Source organism: Dipodomys spectabilis, unplaced genomic scaffold (genome assembly GCF_019054845.1).
Source record: "Dipodomys spectabilis isolate Male_0828 unplaced genomic scaffold, ASM1905484v1 ptg000050l, whole genome shotgun sequence".
In the NCBI taxonomy this organism is placed as follows: Eukaryota; Metazoa; Chordata; class Mammalia; order Rodentia; family Heteromyidae; genus Dipodomys; species Dipodomys spectabilis.
In genome coordinates, this window is record NW_024870727.1 from 9185365 (window position 1) to 9209419 (window position 24055).

At 41.7% G+C, this 24055-nt stretch overlaps 1 protein-coding gene across 1 annotated transcript; it reads left to right on the forward strand.

Annotated features, from left to right (window-relative positions):
• Positions 1–581: 581 nt before the first annotated feature.
• Lrrc34 (leucine rich repeat containing 34) lies at positions 582–19084 on the forward strand. Its single transcript, XM_042678851.1, has 11 exons — positions 582–735; positions 3167–3287; positions 4033–4154; positions 4307–4371; positions 4872–4955; positions 5959–6087; positions 7790–7885; positions 14636–14790; positions 15118–15273; positions 16519–16645; positions 18856–19084. The coding sequence occupies exons 1-11, from the start codon at positions 642–644 to the stop codon at positions 19057–19059; spliced, it is 1353 nt and encodes a 450-aa protein (XP_042534785.1). The 5' UTR covers positions 582–641; the 3' UTR covers positions 19060–19084.
• Positions 19085–24055: the final 4971 nt, after the last annotated feature.

Here is a 24055-nt window from a genome sequence, read left to right on the forward strand (position 1 = left end):
CCCCGAAGGCTGAGGCGCGCTTCGGGGGCCGAGGGCCGGGCCAAGGGTCGTATCGGTGGTCCGAGTCCACTCCGGCCCGCTCCATCCCTTGAGACTCCGCTCTCAGCGATCCCAGGGCCGAGCACTGCTCAGACCTCGCAGTGCAAGAGGACGCGGCCAGGAGCTGCCGAGGCGCCTAGCCCCACCCTCCTCAAACCCCTCCCATCTGGCGGGCTGGGCCTGCGCGCGCCAGACTCCGTCTCCGCCCACCCCGTGAGCCCTACCTGCGGCCTGCCCAGGGTTTGGGCGGCGCACGCGCGGTCGCCATGGCAGCACCGTGGGCCCCTCCATCCCCATCTCCTCCAGCACTCTGTGGCTTGGGCGGTGCACCTGCGGTAGCCATGGCAGCGCCGTGACCCCCGCCTCCATCTCCTCCAGCATTCTGAGGCTCGGGCGGTGCACCCACGGTCACCATGGCAGCGCCGTGGCCACGCCTCCATCTCCTCCAGCCTTGTGTGGCCTGGGCGGTGCACCTGCGGTCACCAAGGCAACGCCATAGTCCCCGCCCCTCTCCTAGCGTAGGGCGCCTGGGGCAGCGCGTGTACGGTCGCCATGGCAGCGCCGTCCGGGCCGCCATTGCTGTCCTGCGGAGTGAGGCCAGCATGCCGAGGAGCTGGAAAAAGAAGGACAGCAAGTCCCGGTCTCCGGGCCGCACCCAGGCCTTCCCCAAGGCCTCGGTCTCGAGGGGCCAGCTCGGTAAGGAGGAGGGCACCTCCTGGCCCGGAGGACACACGCGAGCGCGCCGGTCGCTCCGCCCGGCCCATCTCTGGGGAGTTTGCGGCGCCTCCTCCAAACCCGAGGCCCCGCGAGGTCCGCCTCGTGTGGGGTCGACGGCGTGAGGCCTGCCGCGTAGATCTCGGCCCCCAGGCCCCAGGCGAGCGCGGCCATCGGGGCCTCCCGAGGGCCCCCTAGACACTCGGAGCCTTAAAACCACCATCCTCCTATTCCCAGACTCCCAAATGGGATGGGTGAGTAGTAAACATTAGCCACTGCTACCTGGCCTGCAGGACGTTTAAATTTTTCCAGAGAATGACGTGAGGACACTTTATAATGTTATTTAAAAAACAAAAAAACACATCAAACTGTGCCCAAACACTCAAATTTTGTTTTCTTTTTGTATTTATGCGTTTTATATTTATATATTTCAATTGAAAAACAGACATTTTCCTACATTTTTGTGAAAATACCGTACAGAGGGGTTACAATTACATGGGCAAGGTAATGAGTACATTTCTTATCAAGCATTGTTGCCTCCTCCTTTGTTTCCCCTTCCTCAAATTTATTTTTTTAAATATATATATGTGAGCTGGTAAATGTAAATTTATTTCCTTTCATCCTCAGTCTTGTTTTGCAGATTTCTTTAGCAAACTCTTTTTTTTTTTTTTTTGGGTCCTGTCATGGGGCCTGAACTCTGGGCCTGGGCGCTGTCCCTCAGCTCTTTAGCTCAAGGCTAGCGCTCTACCACTTGAGCCACAGCACCACTTCTGCCTTTTTTCTTTTTGCTTATGTGGTGCTGAAGAATCGAACCCAGAGCCTCAGGCATGCAAGGCAAGCGCTCTACCACTGAGCCACCTTCCCAGCCCCCAACTCTTTAATTCTTATAGGATAGGAATCCACTCAGCAAAGGATATTTCTGAGATGTCAACACTTAAGTCAGTTCCCCAAAATCCAGATCTCAGGTCACAGACATTTAAAGAGACACACACAAAAGGTAGACAGCAGAGACCATGACCCATGCCTCTTAGAAAAGTAACACTTTAACTTTCCACCTCAGAAAACCTGGGCCTGTAGAAAATGTTTGAAAATAGTAAGACTGTTAAGGAAAGATGCACCGGGTGTGGTGGCTCATGCCTGTAATCCTACCTACTCAGGAGGCTGAGATCTGAGGATCACTGTTGAAAGCCAGCCCTGACAGGAAAGACTGGACTCTTATCTCCAATAAGCTCAAGTGGTAGAGCACTAGTCTTGAACTGAAGAGCTGAGGGACAGCGCCCAGGTCCAGAGTTCAAGCTGAGGGGGGGGAGGAGGGGAAGGTGGCAGGGAGGGAGGGGGGGGGGGAGCGAGAGAGTCATTTTTAAGAACTTTCCAGGAAAAAAGTCAGCTTTAGGAATAGGAAATGAAAGTTGTTGGTGTTTTAATAAGCCGGTTTTGTTAGAAGATGCCTGGATGGTATACAGGGTACCAAAGAGATCTGTGGGACCAGACACATTTTCAGATCCTTCTGGACTTAGATTGTTGATAAAATTGCCTTTATTTGGGAGCTAGTTTAAGGAAGCTTGAGTCGCTGGAACCCATTGTGTCACAGTGGGTTAGAATTTGGAGTCATCTTCATTTGCACATTCCCCTTAAAAAGAATAAATTCCAGCTGAGCACTAGTGGCTCACACCTGTAATCCTAGCTGCTCAGGAGGATGAGATCTGAGGAGCATGACTCAAAGCCAGCCTGGCCCGGAAAGTCCGTGACTCTTCTAACTATTCAAAAAGCTGGAAGTGGTGCTGTGGCTCAAGTGGTAGAGCGCTAGCCTTGAGCACAAAGATCTCAGGGACAGTGCCTAGGCCCAGAGTTCAAGCTTCAGGACCAAAAAAAAAAAAAAAAAAAAGTTCCATGATCTTATGCAAAATGTTTTTTAACTTATTTCACATTTAGTGATCTACACATCATTTCTCAGAGCTACCAGGCTTTGCACATGGTAGAGGATACTTTTCCTTTTTTTTTTTTTTTTTTTTTTGGGGGGGAGGGGTCCAGTCGTGGGCCTGAACTCTGGGCCTGGGCGCTGTCCCTCAGCTCTTCAGCTCAAGGCTAGCGCTCTACCACTTGAGCCACAGCACCACTTCCGGATTTTTTTTTCTGCTTATGTGGTGCTGAGGAATCGAACCCAGGGCCTCATGCATACAAGGCAAGCGCTCTACCACTGAACCACTTTCCTAGCCCTGTAGATACTTTTTCTTTTGTATCACCAAGCCAGGGTTAACCCACACTTTATGGATGTAATCCTCATTTTCAAAGTGGCATTTTTATTCTTCCATTATTTTCTTCTTTCCCTCACCATCTTCACACATACACATCTTTGATAGCAAACTTCTTCAATAATTAGCATATTGTAATGGATACACTTATTTTTCAAAAGCTTCAGAATCTGCACCTGGTCTCAAGGAACAGTATGTTATTCTGTGTATGGAAAAATCGCGTACGATTAATCCTTTCATTGAGCACATACTCCAAGAAGTGGATAAAGCAATGAAAAAGGGGTAAGGAAGGCAAATACTCGATGACCTCGTAGTGTTCACTATTTCTGTGAAAATCCTAACAAGTCAGTGATTTAAAGACATGAAAATGGCTTGGTAATACACATGAGTGTGTGTGTGTGTGTACTGGTACTGGGGTTTGAACTAAGGACCTAGGTGCTATCCCTTAGCTTCTTCCCTTCAAGGTTGACATTTTACCACTTGACCTACACCTCCACTTTTAGCTTTTTGGAGGTTAGTTGAAGATAAGGAGTCTCACAGACTTTCCTGTCAGAGCTAGTTTTGAACCACAATCCTCAGATCTGTTTCCTGAGCAGCTAGAATTATAGGCATGAGACATCAGTGCCTAGGTTGGGCATTTCCATGGTTTGATGGTCTTAGAGGTGGTAGAGGAACAGCCCTAGATTGGGCACCCTAAAGTCTTCAACAAGCCTATGAGCTAGGTGAACTTCACCAGATCATCAGTTCTTCAGTTCTCAATGTTTTTATGTATAGAATGGGGATTCTTTGTGTGTGTGTGTGTGTGTGTGAGAGAGAGAGAGAGAGAAAGAGATTAAATTGTACAGAATATTAAAGTCTAGATGTCCAGTAGTTTTTATCTGGTGTAAGTACTTGATGTAAGTCTACTCCATACTTAGTTCCAGCAAATGTTATTTATACATGAAGAAAATAATAGTTCCTCACTGGATTTCTTTGAATTTTAACATCTTTGCTTTTATTTGTTTGCTGTTATTTTCATGTATTTTAGAATGGTAACAGGAATCACATTAAACATTGCTGGTAACAATCGCTTAGTCCAAGTACAGAGGGTAACAGGTGAAGACTTTTGCATTCTTTCCAAAGTTCTGAAGAATCATTCGTGTATCAGTGGTATGCTTCATTAAGAGACACTACTCTCCTCCCTCCCCTCCCCCCTCCCCTCCGAATCACTAGTCTCCTCCCTGTCCCCCCAACTCCCCCCTTTGGGTTGTATTGCTTCCATTCTGCAAGGAACATCTCTTTCTGTGCTTTGTGTCCTCCAGGTGTGGATGCTAGATATAACTTTATCGGGAATACTGGTGCATACTATGCTGCAAAACTGCTACAGGTATGATATTCCTACAACATATTCTTATTTCCACTTATAGGAAATCCACACACACACACACATTCTCTCTCTTTCTCTCTGTCTCTCTGTCTCTCTCTCTCAAGGCAAAGCATCAAGGGTCCAGAACTCTGGGCTGTATTTCTAACACTTGAAACACAGGGAACTCCACTCAGGGTTAGTCTCAGCAGAGCTGGCACCAAGAGCCACTCGGTCATCCTTTTCAGATTTGTACACCATGGTGACACATGTAAGGCAGGACCACACTTAGAACTTGCTAAAACTGGAGACTGTTTTCCTTTCACTTGCATTTTTAAACAAGAATGCTCTTTTCCCTTCAGGTCAGTCTTTTGCTGGGATTCAGTTTTCCTGAGTTATAAAGATTATCTTTGGAGGTCAAAGATTATCTTTGGGTCAATCAACACCCAAAAACATAAAACCTGTGTAATTGATGGATTTCCCAAAATGCCTGTGTAATAGCTTCTTTCTGTTCTTCATTACAGAAACAGCCGTCTATCGTTTACTTAAATCTTATGTTTAATGACATTCAGGCTGATGGTGGAGAATTGATTGCTAAAGCCCTACAAGTAAGCACGTATATGCCTCTAACCATTTTTTTGAATATTAATTTCTTTTTTGTTGCTTTTTTGTTTGTTATTTTTGTTGGTAGGTTTGAACTTGGAGCCTGGGTGCTGTGCTTTGGCTTTTTCCTCAGTGCATGCGTGCACGTGTGCGCGTGTGTGTTTGTGTGTGTGCACACACGTGTATCAGTGAATTAACACTTGCTGAGCATTCATGAAGCTGTGGGTTTGATCCAGAGCATGGGGAGGGAAGGGGAGAGAGATAGGGGAAAAAGAGAGTGACAGAGACAAAGACAGAGAGAAAGAAGAGAGATAGACAGGTGGAGGGAGAGAGAGGTTATGCTTGCTTAATGGCAATAGCACAGGATACTGTCAAAGATGATAAAAATGTCTTGAACTAGCTGTAAGCAATGCTCATGTAATAAATGCTACTGAACTGTTACACTTTAAAAGGGTTAATTTTTTAGGAAATAATTTACAGTTTCCAGTGGAAGGAAAGTTTATTAAAATCTGCATTCATCACTAGTTATTGCTTGGATGACTGTTGTTTGATCATTATTTCTAATTTTTTCTTTTATTCAGTGTTACTTTTATTTTAAGTAACTGTTTTGCTTCCAGTGAAAAAATATGAATCTACAAACAGTAATGTTGCCTTCTAACTCATTTTATGTAGAAAATGCTGTAGATTAAGATGTAAATTGCTGGGTGCAGGTGGCTCATGCCTGTAAACCTAGCTATTCATTGGGCTGGGACCTGAGGATTGTGGTTCAAAGCCAGCCTGGGCAGGAAAGTCTGTGAGATTCATCTCCAATAAACTACTCACACAAAGCTAGAAGTGGCACTTTGGCTCAAGTGGTAGAGGCCTAGTCTTGAGCAAAAAACTCAGGCCCAGAGTTCAAGTCCTGGGACTGGCAGGAGAGAGAGAGAGAGAGAGGGAGAGAGAGAGAGAGGGAGAGAGGGGGGGGGAGAGAGAGAGAGATTCCTTTTCACACATTCCATTCCTTTTCAGAAAAATAAAACTCTGAAATACCTCCGAATGACTGGAAACAAGATTGAGAATAAAGGTGGAATGTGTTTTGCTACAATGCTTCAAATTAACTCATCCTTAGAGAAATTAGACCTGGGTGATTGTGATCTTGTGAGTAAATTTTTTATGAGAAAATCACCCAGACACTGGGTTTTCCATCCCCTGCCTCCCTTGGGCCAGGAAATCAGCTTGGAGAACTAACTGTTCAAGAGACCAGCTAAGGGCTGGAGTCCTGGCCTCAGTGTCAGAGCTTGGTCCTGCTAAGTGTGAGGCCCTGAGTTCAAGTCCTAGTACCACCTACAGAGAAAGATACATAGCAAACAATACACACACACACACACACACACACACGTTTTATTAATGGTTAACCCAAATATGTGTCAGAAAATGTTTTTTCATTTCACATAGTAGTTCAAGACTATTAATAAAATCAGATTATAGTAAATACTATACAAAAATAGGCAGCATAATAAAAACATTTCTGATTATCCATAGTTCATCTCAACCTGTGTATGTTTTTTTAAAGAAGGAGGTTTCACCAGGCAATGGTGGCTCACGCCTGTAATCACAGCTACTCAGGAGCTGAGATCTGAGGATCACAGTTCAAAGCCAGCCCAGGCAGGAAAGGCCATGATACTCTTATCTCCAATAAATGACTCAGAAAATGGGAAGTGGTACTGTGGCTCAAGTGGTTAGAGCACTCGCCTTGAGCTGAAGAGCTGTGGGGGAAAGCACCTAGGCCCAGAGTTCAAGCCCCACAACCAATAATAACAACAACAACAACAAAAAGGAGGTTTCAAACTACAATGATGATGCTAAAAGTAGCTCTGAGCTACATTATCAGACATTTGGTCTGATAATGAGAAATGTATTGTTTACATATTTTGAAAGAGGTACATGAACATTGAGATATTTTAAGAACTGAAAATTTTACCATAAAAAGCCAGAAGTGGAGCTGTGGCTCAAGTGGTAGAGCAAAAGCACTAAGCAAAAAAGCTCAGGGATAGCAAGCCCGAGGACTAGCATACGCAGAACAAACAAACAACTCTACAAATACTGAAAAGTCCACGTGTTATGTTGAAGTAGAAGCGTTGAGGCTCCCTGAGACCAGATCTGTCAAGGTCCATACCTGAGAAGAGTCGTTTGAAATATGAACCACAGAAAGGCTTTGAGCTGTGACATGAGCAGATAGGTGCTTTTAAAAAGTCCCTCAGGTTGTACTGGGAATGTGGCTTGTGATAGAGTGCTTTCTAGCATGCATGAAGCCCTGGGTTCAATTCCTCAGTACTACATACACAGAAAAAGCCAAAGTGGCACTGTGGCTAAAGTGGTAGGGAGCTACCCTTGAGCAAAAGCAGCTCAGGGACAGAGCCAGGCCCTGAGTTCAAGCTCTAGGACTGGCGTGCGCACGCGCGCGCACACACACACACACACACACACACACACACACACACAATTATATATGATGTTTCCCTAATGAATTTATTTGTTTTTAGGGAATGCACACACACACACACGATTATATATGATGTTTCCCTAATGAATTTGTTTTTAGGGAATGCACACACACACACACACACACACACACACACACGATTATATATGTTTCCCTAATGAATTTATTTGTTTTTAGGGAATGCACACACACACACACACACACACACACACACACACGATTATATATGATGTTTCCCTAATAAATTTGTTTTTAGGGAATGCGCACACACACACACACACACACACACACACACACACACACACACACACACACGATTATATATGATGTTTCCCTAATGAATTTATTTGTTTTTAGGGAATGCAAACTGTGATTGCATTTGCTACAGTCCTAACTCAAAACCAAGCAATTAAAGGAATAAACCTCAACCGACCTATAATGTACAGTGAACAGGTATGTATTCAAAGTGACAGTAGTTAATCTATAATGTGACTGAAACTAAGGTCCTACAGAATTCTGATGTTAATAGGCATAGGAATTTCCTTATATAGTGTATACCACTAGTTAGAAATGAAAGGTTTTATTCAAATGAAAATTTTCTTGGGCCTGGGAATGTGGCTTAGTGGTAGAGTGCTTGCCTAGCATGCATGAAGCCCTGGGTTCAATTCCTTACTACCATGTAAGCAGAAAACAGCTGGAAGTAGCACTGTGACTCAAGTGGTAGAGTTATAGCCTTGAGCACAGAGAGGCTCAGGGATAGAACCCAGGCCCTGAGTTCAAGACCCAGGACAGGCAAAAAAAAAAAAAACTTTCTCAAATTTTCATGTTTTAAGTCAGGTTTTCTATATAATCCTAGTTTGCCTCTGGCTCACGGTCCTCCTACCTCAGCCTCTTTAGTGCTGGAATTACAGGTGTGTACCAGCATGTCTTGCTTGTTAATTCCTGGTGAGACTTTATAACTAAACATGTACTCAGATGTTGCTTATTTAAGCAGCAAGCACTTATCTTTCCTCATGAAACTCAAGTTCTGAATGAGTAAGTATGTCAAAAGTTAAAAGTGTTTATGCTTAATGTTTTAGAGGTCATTGATGTAAGATCACTTGCCAGTTGTCTTCCTGTTATATTCATGTGAGTGAACAATGCCATTTGTGAGTTCATAAATGAACACAGCAAAGTGTGTGAGCAGCACTTGGCAGGTCTGACCATGAGCATGTGGAAGTGCTAGCTGGAGATAGAAAGATAATGGAAATGTGTGTGATTCTCTCAAAGCTTTTTCCAGCATCCTTTTGGGCGACTTACTTCTCTGTCCATTGTAAACACTAAGAAATAAATTCATTCTATTACTGGCCTAAAGATATATTTACTACAAGGAAAAGTAAAAAATATCCAAAGTGCTTTCTTTAATGAAGTGAACATTAAAATTCAATGTTCAAGTGAACTTTAAAGTTCAGAGTACTTTAAGTCATTTTAAATTAATGACCTCCTTGTTCCCCCTTAGTATAACTGAGAATGAACCATTCTTTTAAAAGCCATTTTTCAAGCCGGGTGCCGGTGGTTCACACCTATAATCCTAGCTACTCAGGAGGCTGAAATCTGAGGATCAAGCCCAGGCAGGAAAAGTCTGTAAGACTTTGTAGGGCTTGAACTTTGGACCTGGGCACTGTCTCTCAGCTCTTCAGCTCAAGGCGAGTACTCTACCTCTTGAGCCACAGCACCACTTCTGGTTTTCTGTTGGTTAACTGGAGATAAAAGTCTCACAGACTTTCATGCCCAGGCTGGCTTTGAACCTCAATTCTTCAGATCTCAGCCTCCTGAGTAGCTAGGATTACAGGCGTAAGCCACTGGTGCCCAATTAACTGCTAGAAAACTGGAAGTGGCACAAAAGCTCAGGGACAGTGCCCAGGCTCTGAGTTCAAGCCCATGACTGACCAAAAAAAAAAAAAAAGTTTTTTTCTTATTCAGAAGTGCTTTGTGTTCTCTTACCTACATAGGTATCTCCCTATCTGTACTTTGTTATACTAAGTTTTTAGAGTTTTAAACCATGCTCTTAAAGATAACCTTAATTTGTCCAAGAGACTCATAAATAAGAGAAACATACTTTACAAGCTCTCAAAATATTGAGTTCCAATGGTTCCATAAACAAATCTTTAAAAAAAAAAAACCAGCAAAATGCCTGGCGAACTGCTTCACTCATGGTTTATTTCACTCAGTAAATATCTAAATGGAACTCTAAACTAGACAAACTTCTAGACACTAGAGGTAGTTATAAAATGGCTGAGCCTTGGTTTGAGGGACTGCAGTCTGTGGAGGCAGTCAGCTGGTACAGTCAGGGCTCAGGGCGTCATGGGAGCCAATGGAAGGACACTGAAGTCAGAGCCACGAAGGCGGGAAGCAGGAAGGAAAGGGTCTCAAAGTGAAGACATGACAGATTTGAAGGCTTAATTAAAAAAAAAATTCTGGATTATATTCCTGAGGAAATGTCGAGCTATGTGAAATCACATTAGAAGCACAATCCATTCCCTTTGTAAATATGTTGTGTGGTATTGTTAACCCCAAATCTATCTAAGAATATTAAATCCCCAGTACTGGTACAGGTCCAGGTCTAGGTGTTTATAGTGACCAGGTAGGCTCTGGTCTGCTTGCTAGTCTCTAAGGCAGCTATGGTGTCCCCCCACCCCTACCCCATATATATATAAAAGCTACTGCATGCAAGGTTTTAATACTCCTCACTGTGGCTGATCGCTAGGTAGCAGGATCAGAAGCTACAAGATGTTGGATCTCACCTGTGATTTTGGATCTCACCTGTGATTTTTCGTTGACACTATCTGAGGAGCCTGTAAAAGTGCCAATGCCAGGTGCCACTCTTCCCACTCCCTCCCTTAATAAGGCTGCTTCCTTTTTCAAGCTTAAAAATGCAGCCATGACAAGACAAGGATGCCCACTCTCTCCACTTCTCTTCAATCTAGTATTAGAATGCCTAGCTACAGCAATAAGACAAGATGCAGACATAAAGGGGATCCAAATAGGGAAAGAAGAAATAAAACTCTCCCTCTTTGCAGATGACATGATCTTGTATTTAAAGAATCCCATAGACTCCACTCCCAAATTACTCAAGCTGATTCAAAACTTTGACAAAGTAGCAGGTTATAAAATTAACCCCCAAAAATCAATGGCTTTTCTGTATGCCAACAATGAGAAAAGTGTGGCTGAAATCAGGAAAGCAACTCCATTTGTAATAGCACCACAAAAAATAAAATACCTAGGAATTAACTTAACTAAAGAGGTGAAGGACCTCTATGATGAAAACTTTAAAATCTTGAAAAAGGAAATCAACACAGAACTAAAAAAATGGCAAAGCCTCCCATGCTCCTGGATTGGAAAGATTAACATCGTGAAAATGGCAATACTTCCCAAGGCTATCTACAAATTCAACGCAATACCTATCAAAATTCCACCCTCATTCTTCAAGGAAATAGAAGAGGCAATCCAAAAATTCATATGGAACAATAAAAGACCCCGAATAGCAAAAACGCTCCTCAATGGAAAGAACACTGCTGGAGGAATATCAATACCAAATTTCAAACTCTACTATAAAGCCATAGTAATCAAAACAGCTTGGTATTGGCATAAGAACAGACCTCAGGACCAATGGAATAGAATTGAAAACCCAGAAATGAAACCTACAGACCTATAGCCATCTAATCTTCGATAAGGGAGCTAAAACAATACAATGGAAGAAAGACAGCCTCTTCAGTAAATGGTGCTGGCAAAATTGGTTAACTACATGTAGAAAACTAAAGCTAGATCCTTATATATCACCCTGCACCAGAATCAACTCCAAATGGATCAAAGACCTTGAAGTCAAAGCAGACACTCTGAAAACATTACAGGATGGAATAGGAGAAACCCTAGGTCTCCATGGCTCAGGCCGAAATTTTTTGAATAGAGACCCGGAAACACAACAAATCAAAGAAAGGTTGGACAAATGGGATTGCATAAAGTTGCAGAGCTTCTGCAGGGCAAATGACATAGCTAGCAAGATCAATAGAAAGCCCACGGATTGGGAGAAGATTTTTACTAGCCATACAACGGACAGGGGTCTCATATCTAAAATATACTTGGAACTCAAAAAATTAAACCCCCCAACAACAAATCCTCAAAGAAACAACTGCCCAATAAATAAGTGGGCGAAAGACTTAAAGAGAAACTTCTCTGAAGAAGAAAGAAGGATGGCCAATAGACACATGAAGAAATGTTCAACATCCCTAGCCATAAAAGAAATGCAAATCAAAACAACATTGAAATATCACCTCACTCCAGTTACGGCAAAAATCAAGAACTCTAACAACAACAGATGCTGGAGGGGATGTGGACAGAAAGGAACCTTACTTCACTGTTGGTGGGAATGTAAACTTGTTCAACCACTTTGGAAAGCAGTATGGAGGTTCCTCAAAAGACTTCACATAGAACTCCCCTATGACCCAGCAATCCCACTTTTGGGCATTTACCCAAATGTTTACAAACAAGACCACACTAAAGCTACCAGCACAACAATGTTTTTTGCAGCATTATTTACCATAGCTAAGATATGGAACCAACCCAGATGCCCCTCAGTAGATGAATGGATCAAGAAAATGTGGTATATATACACAATGGAATTCTATGCCTCCATCAGAAAGAATGACATTTCCCCATTTGTTAGGAAATGGAAAGGCTTGGAAAAAATTATATTAAGTGAAGTAAGCCAGGCCCAAAGAAACATAGGTCCCATGGTTTCCCTTATTTGCAATATCTAGTATATGTATGAGTCAAGCGGAAAAGGTCAGATAATGTGATGTTAGGAAAACGAACCCTTAAATATGTATTTTAATGTTTTTGTTTCTTTCATGCATGTGTTTCTAACGCATTTATAAGATTATTTCTTTGTTGCTTTGTATGTCCCTCCCCCACAGTGTAACCCCCGCTTTCACTATATTTGATGTCAGTATAACTTGTGGAGGAGACGGGGACAAACAAGTCGTTTAAGGTTTCAGGTGGACCTGTTGCAACAATGAGAAGTACAAATTGTCATGTCAAAAACGAGCTTTACAATGTCGGTGTGGGGGGGGGAGGGGGGGAAGGATTGGGTGGGGGGGAGGGGGGAGGCTGGGAAGGGAGGTGAAGGATAAACAAAGGAGGAGGCTGCAATGCTTGGTAAGAAATATACGCATTATCCTGCCCATGTAACTGTAACCCCTCTGTACAGTATGTTCTCAAATAAAATAAAATTAAATTAAAAAAAAATGCAGCCATGGTACAGATCAAGTGTACCTGCCCTCTGTGCCAAGCCAAAGGCACAATGGTAATGAACCCTCTAGTGGTCAGTTTGTGTTTTTAAGATGCCAGACTACGTGGCATTTCTGTGAGAATCTTTCCTGTATGACAGCAGTAATTTCAATGAATCAGATACAGGATTGCAAGAATACTGTGCAATAAATGATTTGAGGGTTTGCTATACTATACTTATTATGTGTCGGGTACCTTTTATTTGCAAACTTACTGAATGCTGTGAAGGAAACATCATTTCACTATTTTAGAGAAGGAAAGTGAGATTCAGCTAGACAAAGTAAGTTGTCCCAAGTCATAGGAGCGAATAGAAGGTACAGGTTTATCTTGGTGCACATGCACTTGCTGCTATGACTGTGTGGTTTCATCTAACTTCTGGAGTTTCTGAAGGCACTTCCACACTGCAAGGGCACATGGCTGTCCAGGTCCATTAGCATTCCAGTGACTAGAAAACCTGGCATGCTGCACAACAATCACTGGAGCGGGATTTCCTACCACAAACTACTCTACAGCATTCGTTTTATTTTGTTAAAAGAGTGCTTTGCATTAACATCTACTTTTTGCTTAGAAGCAACTAGATTGTAACTTTTTTGGGGGGGGGGGGGGGGTTGGTCGTGGGTCTTGAACTCTGGGCACTGTCCCTCAGCTCTTCAGCTCAAGGCTAGTGCTCTACCACTAGAGCCACAGTGCCACTTCCGGTTTTCTAGTGGTTAACTGGAGATAAAAGTCTCACAGACTTTCCTGCCCAGGCTGGCTTTGAACCGTGATCCTCAGATCTCAGCCTCCTGAGTAGCTAGGATTACAGGCGTGAGCTACCAGCACCCAGCTAGAATGTAAAAAACATTTTAAAGTCTGTGACCAGAAAAAAATCATGTATTTGGGAAGATTATAAAAGAAGTCAGATACATCAGAGGGTTTAATGAGTGTATTTAAAAACCAAGATAGGTAAATGTCTTGTTTCATCTTGGAACCGTCAAAGGGGTGATGAGGAGCCAAGGCAGCTCAGGGGCTGGCTGCGAAGGAGAGGGTGGGAGTCTTCACAGGACAGCAGTTGGTTTCATGTGCAGTACAAGATGCAACAAGCTGTTTCCATGACTTTTTTTGAAATGACCGATTTGTATCAATTCTTGTCAATTATTTTTGTAATCCAAATTATCTATCTTTCTCATATTACTGAGTCACTGCAGTTGTGCATGTGCGTGTGCACACGCACTGGTCCTAAGGCTTGAACTCAGGGCTTAGGCACAGTCTCTGAGCTTTTTTGCACAAGTTAGCACTACCATTTGAACTACAGCTCTACTTCTGGCCTTTTTTATCCCCCCTTGGTGGAAAGCCAGCCGAGGCTGGCTTTGAACCATAATCCTCAGATTTCAACCTCCTGAGTAATTACCATTGTAATAATGACCAGTGCCCAGCCACTGAGTAATTTCATTTTACAAGTGTCTGTTACGGATTTGTAAAAAGGAAAGATACTCTTTGGGCAGCTGGGAATGTGGCTTAGTGGTAGAGTGCTTGCCTAGCATGCATGAAGCCCTGGGTTTGATTCCTCAGAACCACATAAACAGAAAAAGGTGGAAGTGGCACTGTGGCTAAGTGGTAGTTGAGCAAAAGCAACTCAGGTAGTGTTCAGGAGCTGAGTTCAAGCCCCAGGACTGGCAAAAAAAAAAAAAAAGAAAAAAAAAGATACTCTTTGGGGCTTGGCATGGTGGCACATGCCTATAATCCTAGCAACCTGGGAGACTGAGGCAGGTTCAGAGTTCATGGTCATCCCAGACTACCTAACAAGCTTTATTTTTTAAAAAAAGACAAAGGTAATCTAAACACCAGCAATGTAGTGCTTCAAAACTGTAACTTAGAGCCACAATTATGTATTTTTAGGATGAGTCTACTGTCCATGTGGGAAATATGTTGAAAGAAAACCACTGCCTTATTGAGCTGCATATGTGTAAGCATGGAATAAAAAATGACGGCATGCAACAGCTGTGCGAGGGCTTGCACCTGAATAGCAGCTTGCGCTACCTGGATGTCAGCTGGTAAATGAGCATTTGCACACTAGGAATTTGGGAGTTAGGTCATGACAATAATCTACAGAAATGTCATAGTACATGGGATGCTTCTGTTACACTATTATCCTAAGCTTGAATATTGTGCATTCTGTATTATATCTCTTAAAAGGGCAAACAAACAGTTATACCAGCAAGATAAAGGCTGTATTTTATGGTTAATTTTCATCAACTTTCTTGGAAGTTGAAGTTACTAAGATGGAAAGTACTATTACAGGATTTCAAGCATCTTACTGCTGCTATAAACAAAAAACACTACTCTATTTTACAATATTACTAAATATTTTCTTTCTCCAGCAATAAGATAACTCGAGATGGAATGGTATATCTGGCTGCTGTACTGAAAAGCAATACTACCCTGGAAGTAATTGATCTTTCTTTTAACAGAATAGAAAGTGCAGGAGTAATTTATCTCAGCGAAACGCTAACTTCACACAACAGGAGTCTTAAAGCGTTAGTATGCTTTTATATTTAATCAAAATAATCAAATCTTACCCTTTTAGAATATCAACCTCAATCTTTTAAAATCATGAAATGTGAAAATCCATTTTCTAAACCATATTAAGTTATATAAAACATTTGGTTTGTTTTGCAAGTATAATGTCTTTTTTTTTTTTTTTTTTTTGGTTGGTTGGTTGTGGGGCTTGAACTCTGGGCCTGGGCACTGTCCCTGCGCTTTTCAGCTCAAGGTGAGTGCTCTACCACTTAAACCTTAGCGCCACTTCTGGTTTTCTAGTGGTTTATTGGAGATAAGAGTCTCACAGACTTTCCTGCCAGGGCTACCTTTGAACCACAATCCTCAGATCTCAGCCTCTGAGTAGCTAGGATTACAGGCGTGAGCCGCTGGTGTCCAGCTAAGTATAATGTCTTTCATCTATAATTATATATATATATATATGAGGTTGAGAGCTGGAGGATCTTGGGTTCAAAGCAAGCTCTGGCAGAAAAGCTCAAAGGACTCCATCTCTAAAATAAACAGCAAAAAGCAGGATGAGGAAGTGGCTCAAAAAGTAGAATACCAACCTGGCACCGGTAGCTCACACCTGTAATCCAAGCTACTCAGGAGGCTGAGATCTGAGGATCTCGGTTCAAAGCCAGCCCAAGCAGGAAAGTCTGTAAAACTCTTATCTCCAATAAACCACCAGAAAACTGGAAGTGGTGCTGTGGCTCAAATGGTACAGCGCTAGCATTGAGCTGAAGAGCTTAGGGACAGCACCCAGGCCCAGAGTTTAAGCCCCAAGACTGACAAAATGAAAAAAAAAGTAGAATACCAGCTGAGTTCAAGTCCTTGCTCTGCCAAAAACAAAAACACAGAACAAGAAAAAAAAAAAAAAAAAAAGACTAATTCTAGTTATTTGTTTGTTAAAATTCATGAAAAATTCCTTGTTTATATCATTTATCCAGAATTCTAACAGAAAAGCCATAAACACTCAACATGACAAAGACACTATAATTTAAGTATTTTCAAACATGTTAAAACACAAAGACTGTCTGAGCAGCTCTCCTAGAGATATGAAGCATTTAGTGATAAAACTAAATTTCTTGGGCTTTAGGAATTATATGATTAATATTTTGATTATCACATAAAAATGTTTAGAATACTAAGAATTACACAAGAAAGGGATGGTATAAATGTTGCTGTTATGTGTTATTTTGTGAAAATGATTTCCACTGTTACTACCTTTTATTTTTCTATAGACTGTCAGTAGTCAGCAACCAGATAGATGGAGAAGGACTTATTGCACTTTCAAACTCAATGAAAATAAATCCCATATTAAGTAATATTTACATTTGGGGAAACAAATTTGATGAAGCTACATGTGTGGTAAGTTTTCTTCAATAAAAGATTTTCCTGGGGTGTCTTTACAGCTTCAGACATTTATAGGGACCTTAGGAAAGGTTACAGAGTATAGGGAAACACTACAGTTTGTTTTAATATAAATCCTAAAAATCAGCTACAAGAAAGTTTTATGGTTAAAACAGTAAAATACTACATACCATATACTGGTATTAAAGAACACTGAATTACGCAGCTCCAGTTCCTCTAAAGTAAAACAAACTACAAAAACAAAAAACAAGCTGGATGTGGGTGGCTTCATCCCTGTAATGCTAGCTACTCAGGAAGCTGAGACCTGAGGATCAATCATGGTTCCATGTTATCTCACGCAGGAAAGGCTGAGACTCTTATCTCCAATTAACCACCAGAAAACCTAAAGTGGTACTATGGCTCAAAGTGGTAGTGTGTTAAGTCTGAGTAAAGTGGCTCAGGGTCAATGCCCAGGCCCTGAGTTCAAGCCCCATGACCAACAAAAACAAAAAATTACTGATTTGAGGTAGCAAAATCTCCAACTATTTCCTCAGAATTGTATGAAGACAGAACTACAGACATATGGTACAAACTGTAAAAAACATTTGGTATGTTGTTCACATAAATCCTGAGAGTCCCTGATAGTACAAAACAAACTCATAGTAACAGCTTTCATTCAGAAAAAAATATGTTAAAATACTCAGAATTTGCCAAAGGACTTACCAGAATCCCACTGTGACTACCTTAATAAAGCATAAACTTTTGTCTAAAAAACACAATTTTAGAATATCCATATGCTTTAGTAGTTGTACATTTTAGAAGCTATATAATCTGACTTTGGAACTATTGCTAATGACAAGCTAAACAGAAAGCAAATCAAATTCTTAAATCTTTCAGTGTTTCAGTTTCTGTTTGTTTCATAGAATGGCAACCTGAACACGGCAGTGCCAAGTTTGCTTGGCATACTTAGACACCAAGGGTCTGCTGGAGATTTACACATTCTAAAGTGAAGAATAACTAGTAGGTCAATATCAAATGCTGTGGTATTTTCTTGGCTTAAATTCGCAGACTCATTTCAAGGGTTCACAAACTCCATACAATCCTATGTCCAAACATGGGGCTTTGATTTTTATTTTTTTTTTGAGGAATGAATTCCTACTTATTCATCAGATTTGCCTCAGCCTCTGCATTTCTGGGATTTCAACACACACCATCAAGCCAAGTTCCTGTGGTATTTTGAGAGCATTGGAACAATGCTGCTTGTTTTGTCTACTACAACCTGTCTTAAGAGCACTTGTGGGATTTGAGAATTTTGACTATCAGACTTATAATCCATAAAGTTGGTGGTATACTTATGATCTATAAAGTTGGTGGTATAAAGGGCTGGGAATGTGGCTTAGTGGTAGAGTGCTTGCCTAGCATGCATGAAGCCCTGCGTTCTATTCCTCAGTACCACATAAACAGAAAAAGCCAGAAGTGGTGCTGTGGCTCAAGTGGTGGAGTGCTAGCCTTAAGCAAGATAAGTTCAGGGACAGTGCCCAGGCAGCCAAGTTCAAGCCCCAGGACTGGCAAAAAAAAAAAAAGAATTAACTCTAGGAACCACCAAATGACAAAACATGCTTTGTACATTAAAACTTAGAAGTTTTGTAGCTAGACACTGTTTGCTAATGCCTACAATTCTAGCTACTCAAGAAGCTGAGACCTGAGGATTATGGTTCCAAGCCATGAGACTTTAAAAAAAAAAAAAAAAGAGCTGGAAGTGGAGCTGTAACTTAAGTGGTAGCTCTCTAGCCTTGAGCACAAAAACCCAAAACAAAACAAAACAAAAAATATCTCTGGACAGCACCCAGGCCTTGAGTTGAAGCCCTAGGACCAGTACCAAAACAAAAAACAATAGCAAGCTGGGTGCTGATGGCTCACACCTGTAATCCTAGCTACTCAAGAGGCTAAGATCTGAGGATACTGGTTCAAAGCCAGCCTGGGCAGGAAAATCCATGAGACTCATCTCCAATAAACCACCAGAAAACCGGAAGTGGTGCTGTGGTGTAAGAGGCAGAGTGCTAGCCTTGAGTTGAAGAGCTGAGGAATGGCGCCCAGGCCCAGAGTTCAAGCCCCACAACCAACCAACAAACAAAAAACAATAGCACACAGCTAAGTGGAATATTTACATTTGTTTAAGCACTATAAATTGAAAATTGTATTCTTATAGTTTTCCTTAAAACTCCTAGGCATATTCAGATTTAATTGAAGAGGGCCATCTGAAAGCGAACAACACAGATGTCAAGCCGTACGTGGTAGATGAACATGTGTACCTTGCAGAAGTGTCCAATGGCCTGAAGAAGCACTATTACTGGACGCCAACTTACGGAGATGCTTATGGCCCTTCAACGAATGCAGGTTTTGCTCTTGTTCCAGTGGGTGAACATCTATGAAAAATAAACTCTAAAATAGGTCTCATGCATTTGTCTTACTACTTTTACAGAGATTAGTATTTTATAATTTTTTCCAAATACAACAGTTAGTGTTTATCAAAAGTGTAAAACTTGTTCAAATGCTGTAACTTTAAGCAATTTTTACAATGTAAATACTAAAATTCTAACCTCAAAGAAACCAAGGAGCATACTAATTTTGTAATAATGAAAATATAACCATAGTGATGGCATACAAATAAAGGCCTCTACAGATCTCCTAACGAGAAGGTTGTTACTTAGTAGAGAGGTTTCAGATAGCAAATTTCCAGTGAATTCTAGGGGAGTTCAAGTTTAGAAGCTGAAAATTCATTGTATATAACCCATTTAGGTATAATAGGCATAACAATTTCACAAAAAGAGGCAAATAAAACCCTCTTCTCATAGACAGCCACTACCTGGCTCCTAATATTACAGAGTAGCATGTCTAGTTTTGAACTTTATATAAATCAAACTAACCTTTTTTGTATGTCTGGATTTTTACGGTATTAGTGTAATTTATTAATGTTGTTTAAGTATTAGTAGTCTGTTTTTCATTGCTTTGAAGTTCTGAGTAGGAGTCTACAGGATTCTGGAAAGAGATGGCCTTTCATGCTAACTCACAGATGCCCTAATCCTTAACAATGCAGGTCACTGAATTACTGTAGGCTAGGGGTGGAACCCACAGTTCTCATATTCCTGCAAGGGGAGATTCAGAAGACAGCTGAAGGGGAAGCAAGTGTGCTTCCTTGAGCCTGCAGAAGGATGGCACAATAGACCTGCAGTCTGACTTACACTGGGCTGCTGGAGACACAGGTGCAGGTGCTAGAGCCTTGGAGAACCAGAGTGAGGTCAGCTGAGCCAAGACCTACTTGGGTCGGCCAGGCTAGGAAAGACCTGATCACACATCTAACAAGCTACTATATTTGGTAACAGAGAATGGAAGATCCAAAGACCCCATCCAACCTGATGTCATGATGTCAATGTAAACATTCATACATGTGGACACCATTTCAGGGACAAAAGGTAGGAAGAACAGTATTTTCCCAAAAGATTAAGCAGTACCTTAAGATATCATCAACTGTATTTTCTTTGTATCAGTTTTTAACTGGCTACAACTAGAAATTAATTTTCTAGCTTACCAAAGTAAGCTAGAAGTAAATACACCTTCCTCTATTTTGAGGGTGAAGGAGGATGAATACGACATACGACTTACACACACACAGACACACACACATGTATGAAAATAGCAGAATGAAACTGACTAAAAACTGACTACTAAGTAAAGGCTCAAGAAGATGTATGTTCTGGGATGGGAAGGTGGCTCAGTGGTAGAGCATTTGCCTTGCAGGCATGAGGCCCTGGGTTCGATTCCTCAGCACCATATAAGCAAAAAGAAAAAAGCCGGAAGTGGCACTGTGGCTCAAGTGGTAGAGCGCTAGCCTTGAGCTGAAGAGCTGAGGGACAGTGTCCACGCCCAGAGTTCAGGCCACACAACTGGACCCCCCCCCCCAAAAAAAAAAAGAATGTATATGTTCTGTAGAAAAAAACATTTCCACCAGGCATAGTGGCTCACATTTGTAACCCTAGCTACTCAGGAGGTAGAGATGAAAAGTAATGTTTCCAGAGACCCTATCTAAACCAATAAAAATTGAACATAGGGGCTGGGAAGTTGGCTCAGTGGTAGAGCGCTTGCCTTGCATGCATGAGGCCCTGGGTTTGATTCCTCAGCACCACATAAGCAAAAAAGAAAAAACCCGGAAGTGGCGCTGTAACTCAAGTGGTAGAGCGCTAGCCTTGAGCTAAAGAGCTGAGGGACAGTGCCCAGCCCCAGAGTTCAGGCTCCACGACCGGACCCAAAAAAAATTGAACAGTTTACACTGGTTATCATAGCTACTTGGGAAGCATAAAAAGGATTGCAGTCCAAGCTAGCCCAGGCTTAAATGCCAGACTCTATTTGAAAAATAATTTAGGTAGGGGAGAAGAATGATGAAAAGGTTGTCACTGACCAACCAAGATGTGCTATAAACACAATGGACATGTTACATTGAAACCACTTTGACCAACTATTTGAAGACATAAACAATAAAACTGAAGCAAAATGGGCTGAGGAGTGACCTAAGTGATAGACTGCCTGCCTACCAAAAGTTTAGGCTGATTCAACCCAAAAGTTTAGGCTGATTCAACCCATAGTACTGCCAGAAAGAAAAAGGCTCAATTTTTTCTGTACATAAAAATACTGTAAATACATAACTTTAAAACTTTCTTCCAGTGTTTTTAGAACAATCATCCTTTAAGGACACACACACACCCCCCCCTGCTTAAGCCAGTTGCTGGGGCTAACACCTATAATCCTAGCTACTCAGGAGATAATGGCTATGTAATTCCTGCCCCTCAGTTTTCTACAGTTGGGTACCAGTGGCTCACGCCTGTAATCCTAGCTAATCAGGAGGCTGAGATCTGAGGACCGAAGCATTTGAAGGATTTGAAAGCATTTGGGGCAGAAAAATCCCTGTGAGACAATTAACTACTCAAAAAACAGAAGTGGCGGGCTGGGAAGGTGACTCAGTGGTAGAGCGCTTGCCTTGCATGCCTGAGGCCCTGGGTTCGATTCCTCAGCACCACATAAGCAAAAAAAAAAAAAAAAAAAAAATCTGGAAGTGGCACTGTGTGGCTCAAGTGGTAGAGTGCCAGCCTTGAGCTGAAGAGCTGAGGAACAGTGCCCAGCCCAGAGTTCAGTCCCCACGACCAGACCCCCAAAAAAAAAATTAAATTAAAAAAAAAAAACAAAAACAGAAGTGGCACTGTAGCTTAAAGTGGTAGAGTGCTAGCCTTGAGCACAAAAGCTCAGAGACAGCACGGAGGCCCTGAATTCAAGCCCCACAACCAAGAAGTCTTCAATCTATGGTTTACATTGAAATCGCCAACAAAGCTTCTCCAGCATGTACATGGTTCAGCCAAGTCCATAAGACTCTTCTCTCCAATTAACTAACAAAAAAACCCACCAAAAGTGGAGCTGTGACTCAAGTGGTAGAGGGCTAGCCTTGAGCAAAAATGCTCAGGGATAGGGCAAGACAGGCACACACAAATCTCTTTTGTCTATAAAACCCTGTGGTGATTTTTTTTTTTTTTTTTGGGGGGGGGGTTGGTTGTAGGGCTTGAACTCTGGGCCTGGGCGCTGTCCCTGAGCTCTTCAGCTCAAGGTGAGTGCACTACCACTTCAGCCACAGTGCCACTTTCACCCTGTGGTGTGAAAGGGGTGATTTACATTACTGTAACTACTTTTGTACATCACTTTTTTTTTTTTTGTCAGTCATGAGGCCTGAACTCTGGGCCTGGGCAGCTCTTCAGCTAAAAGCTAGTGCTCACAACGCCACTTCCAGATTTTTCTGCTTATGTGGTGCTGAGTCGAACCCAGGGCCTCATGCATGCAAAGCAAGCGCTCTTCCACTGAGCCACCTTCCCAGCCCCTGTACATCACCTTTATAACAAAAAAATATATTTACAAAACCATCCTGTGAAATAAACATTAAGCAAATACTATCTATAGCAAAACTCTACTATATGTAACCCATGACTTCCTTCTAAAGTCTGCACCCTGGGGTTGTGGATTTAGCTCAGTACAAGAGTATTTGCCTGGCAAGCCAAGGCCCTGAGTTTGATCCTCAGCTCTAGAATAAATAATGTCTATACCCTAACAGTACAGCAAGAGTAATCTAATCCAAATACAAGAGAAAGTTCATTTAGAAATTCCTCAGGAAGCTATTCAGCATCCTAAAAAGATTTTTCAGAAATTCTATTATATTTAAATAATGAAAAATATTTTCCAGAACGCTTCATTGTAAAAATGTGAAAAACTTCACTAAAATGCTCCATTGTGGGACTAGAATGATTATCAAGTACAACTAAAACATCTGAACGTTATTAAGGGAAAAATAAGACACTCTAGTCTCTAGGCTTTCTTTTCATGTAATTCTGGAAGGGCAGATGATAACAAAGATAACTGAAGCTATGTAAATTTTAATTTTTTAGCTAAGCAGAGGTGATTTTTTTTTTTTTGGGTTGGTCGTGGGGCCTGCACTCTGGGCCTGGGCACTGACCCTCAGCTCTCAGCTCTAGGCTGTTGCTCTACCACTTGAACCACAGCGCCACTTCCAGCTTTTTCTGCTTATATGGTGCTGAGGAATCGAACCCAGGGCCTCATGGATTCAAGGAAAGCACTCTACCACTGAGTTACCTTTCCAGCCCAGAAGTGTTTAAAAAGAAAAAAAAAAACTATGTTAGCTATTCCAGTTCTACCGAACAATACTAAAAATAATGTTTTGAAAATAATTTATGGATAAATATAGGAAATTTGGGACCTCTTGGCTTCACACAATACATCACTATAGTTGCTTTTTTACTTTGAGTCATCTACGATGCCAAGTTGGCTTTAAGTGCTCATCTTCCTGCATTAGCCTCCCATGTGCTAGCATCATAGACATGTGCCAGCACTCCTATGTAGCAGTATTTAAAAAAAGTTTTTTGACTGAAGATGCTTGGATTATTTAAGTTTCCATTCTGATACATATTTTTGTTGGTGGTGGTAGTGGTTGTGAGCCTTGAAATTGGCTTGGATAGCTTGGGCACTATCCCTAAGTCTCTTTGTGCTCCAAGACAGCATTCTACCATTTGAGCCATAGTGCTGGAGATGAGTCCTCAGGAGGACTTTTCCGCCCTGACCAGCTTCAAACCATGATCTTCAGATCTCAGCCTGAGTGGCTAGGATTACAGGAGTAAGCTACTGGTGACTGGCTCATTTTGATAAGACTTTTTTTTTTTTTTTTTAAAGTTTAGTCTATTAGTTATCTTTACATTCCAGTAAGTTCCTTTGGAATTTTAAGCCAGAGTAAATTAGCCTGAACATTTAAAAAACATTAACCCAGTATCTTAACTAAGTACACATGTATACCTTTCTTAATTGTGCAATTCTGTTGTCTGT

Coding starts and splice junctions, on each gene's coding strand:
- Lrrc34 (XM_042678851.1), top strand. CDS start 642: ATGCCGAGGAGCTGGAAAAAGAAGGACAGCAAGTCCCGGTCTCCGGGC. Junction 736..3,166: donor GGTCTCGAGGGGCCAGCTCG/GTAAGGAGGAGG, acceptor ATTTTTCAAAAG/CTTCAGAATCTGCACCTGGT. Junction 6,088..7,789: donor ACCTGGGTGATTGTGATCTT/GTGAGTAAATTT, acceptor ATTTGTTTTTAG/GGAATGCAAACTGTGATTGC.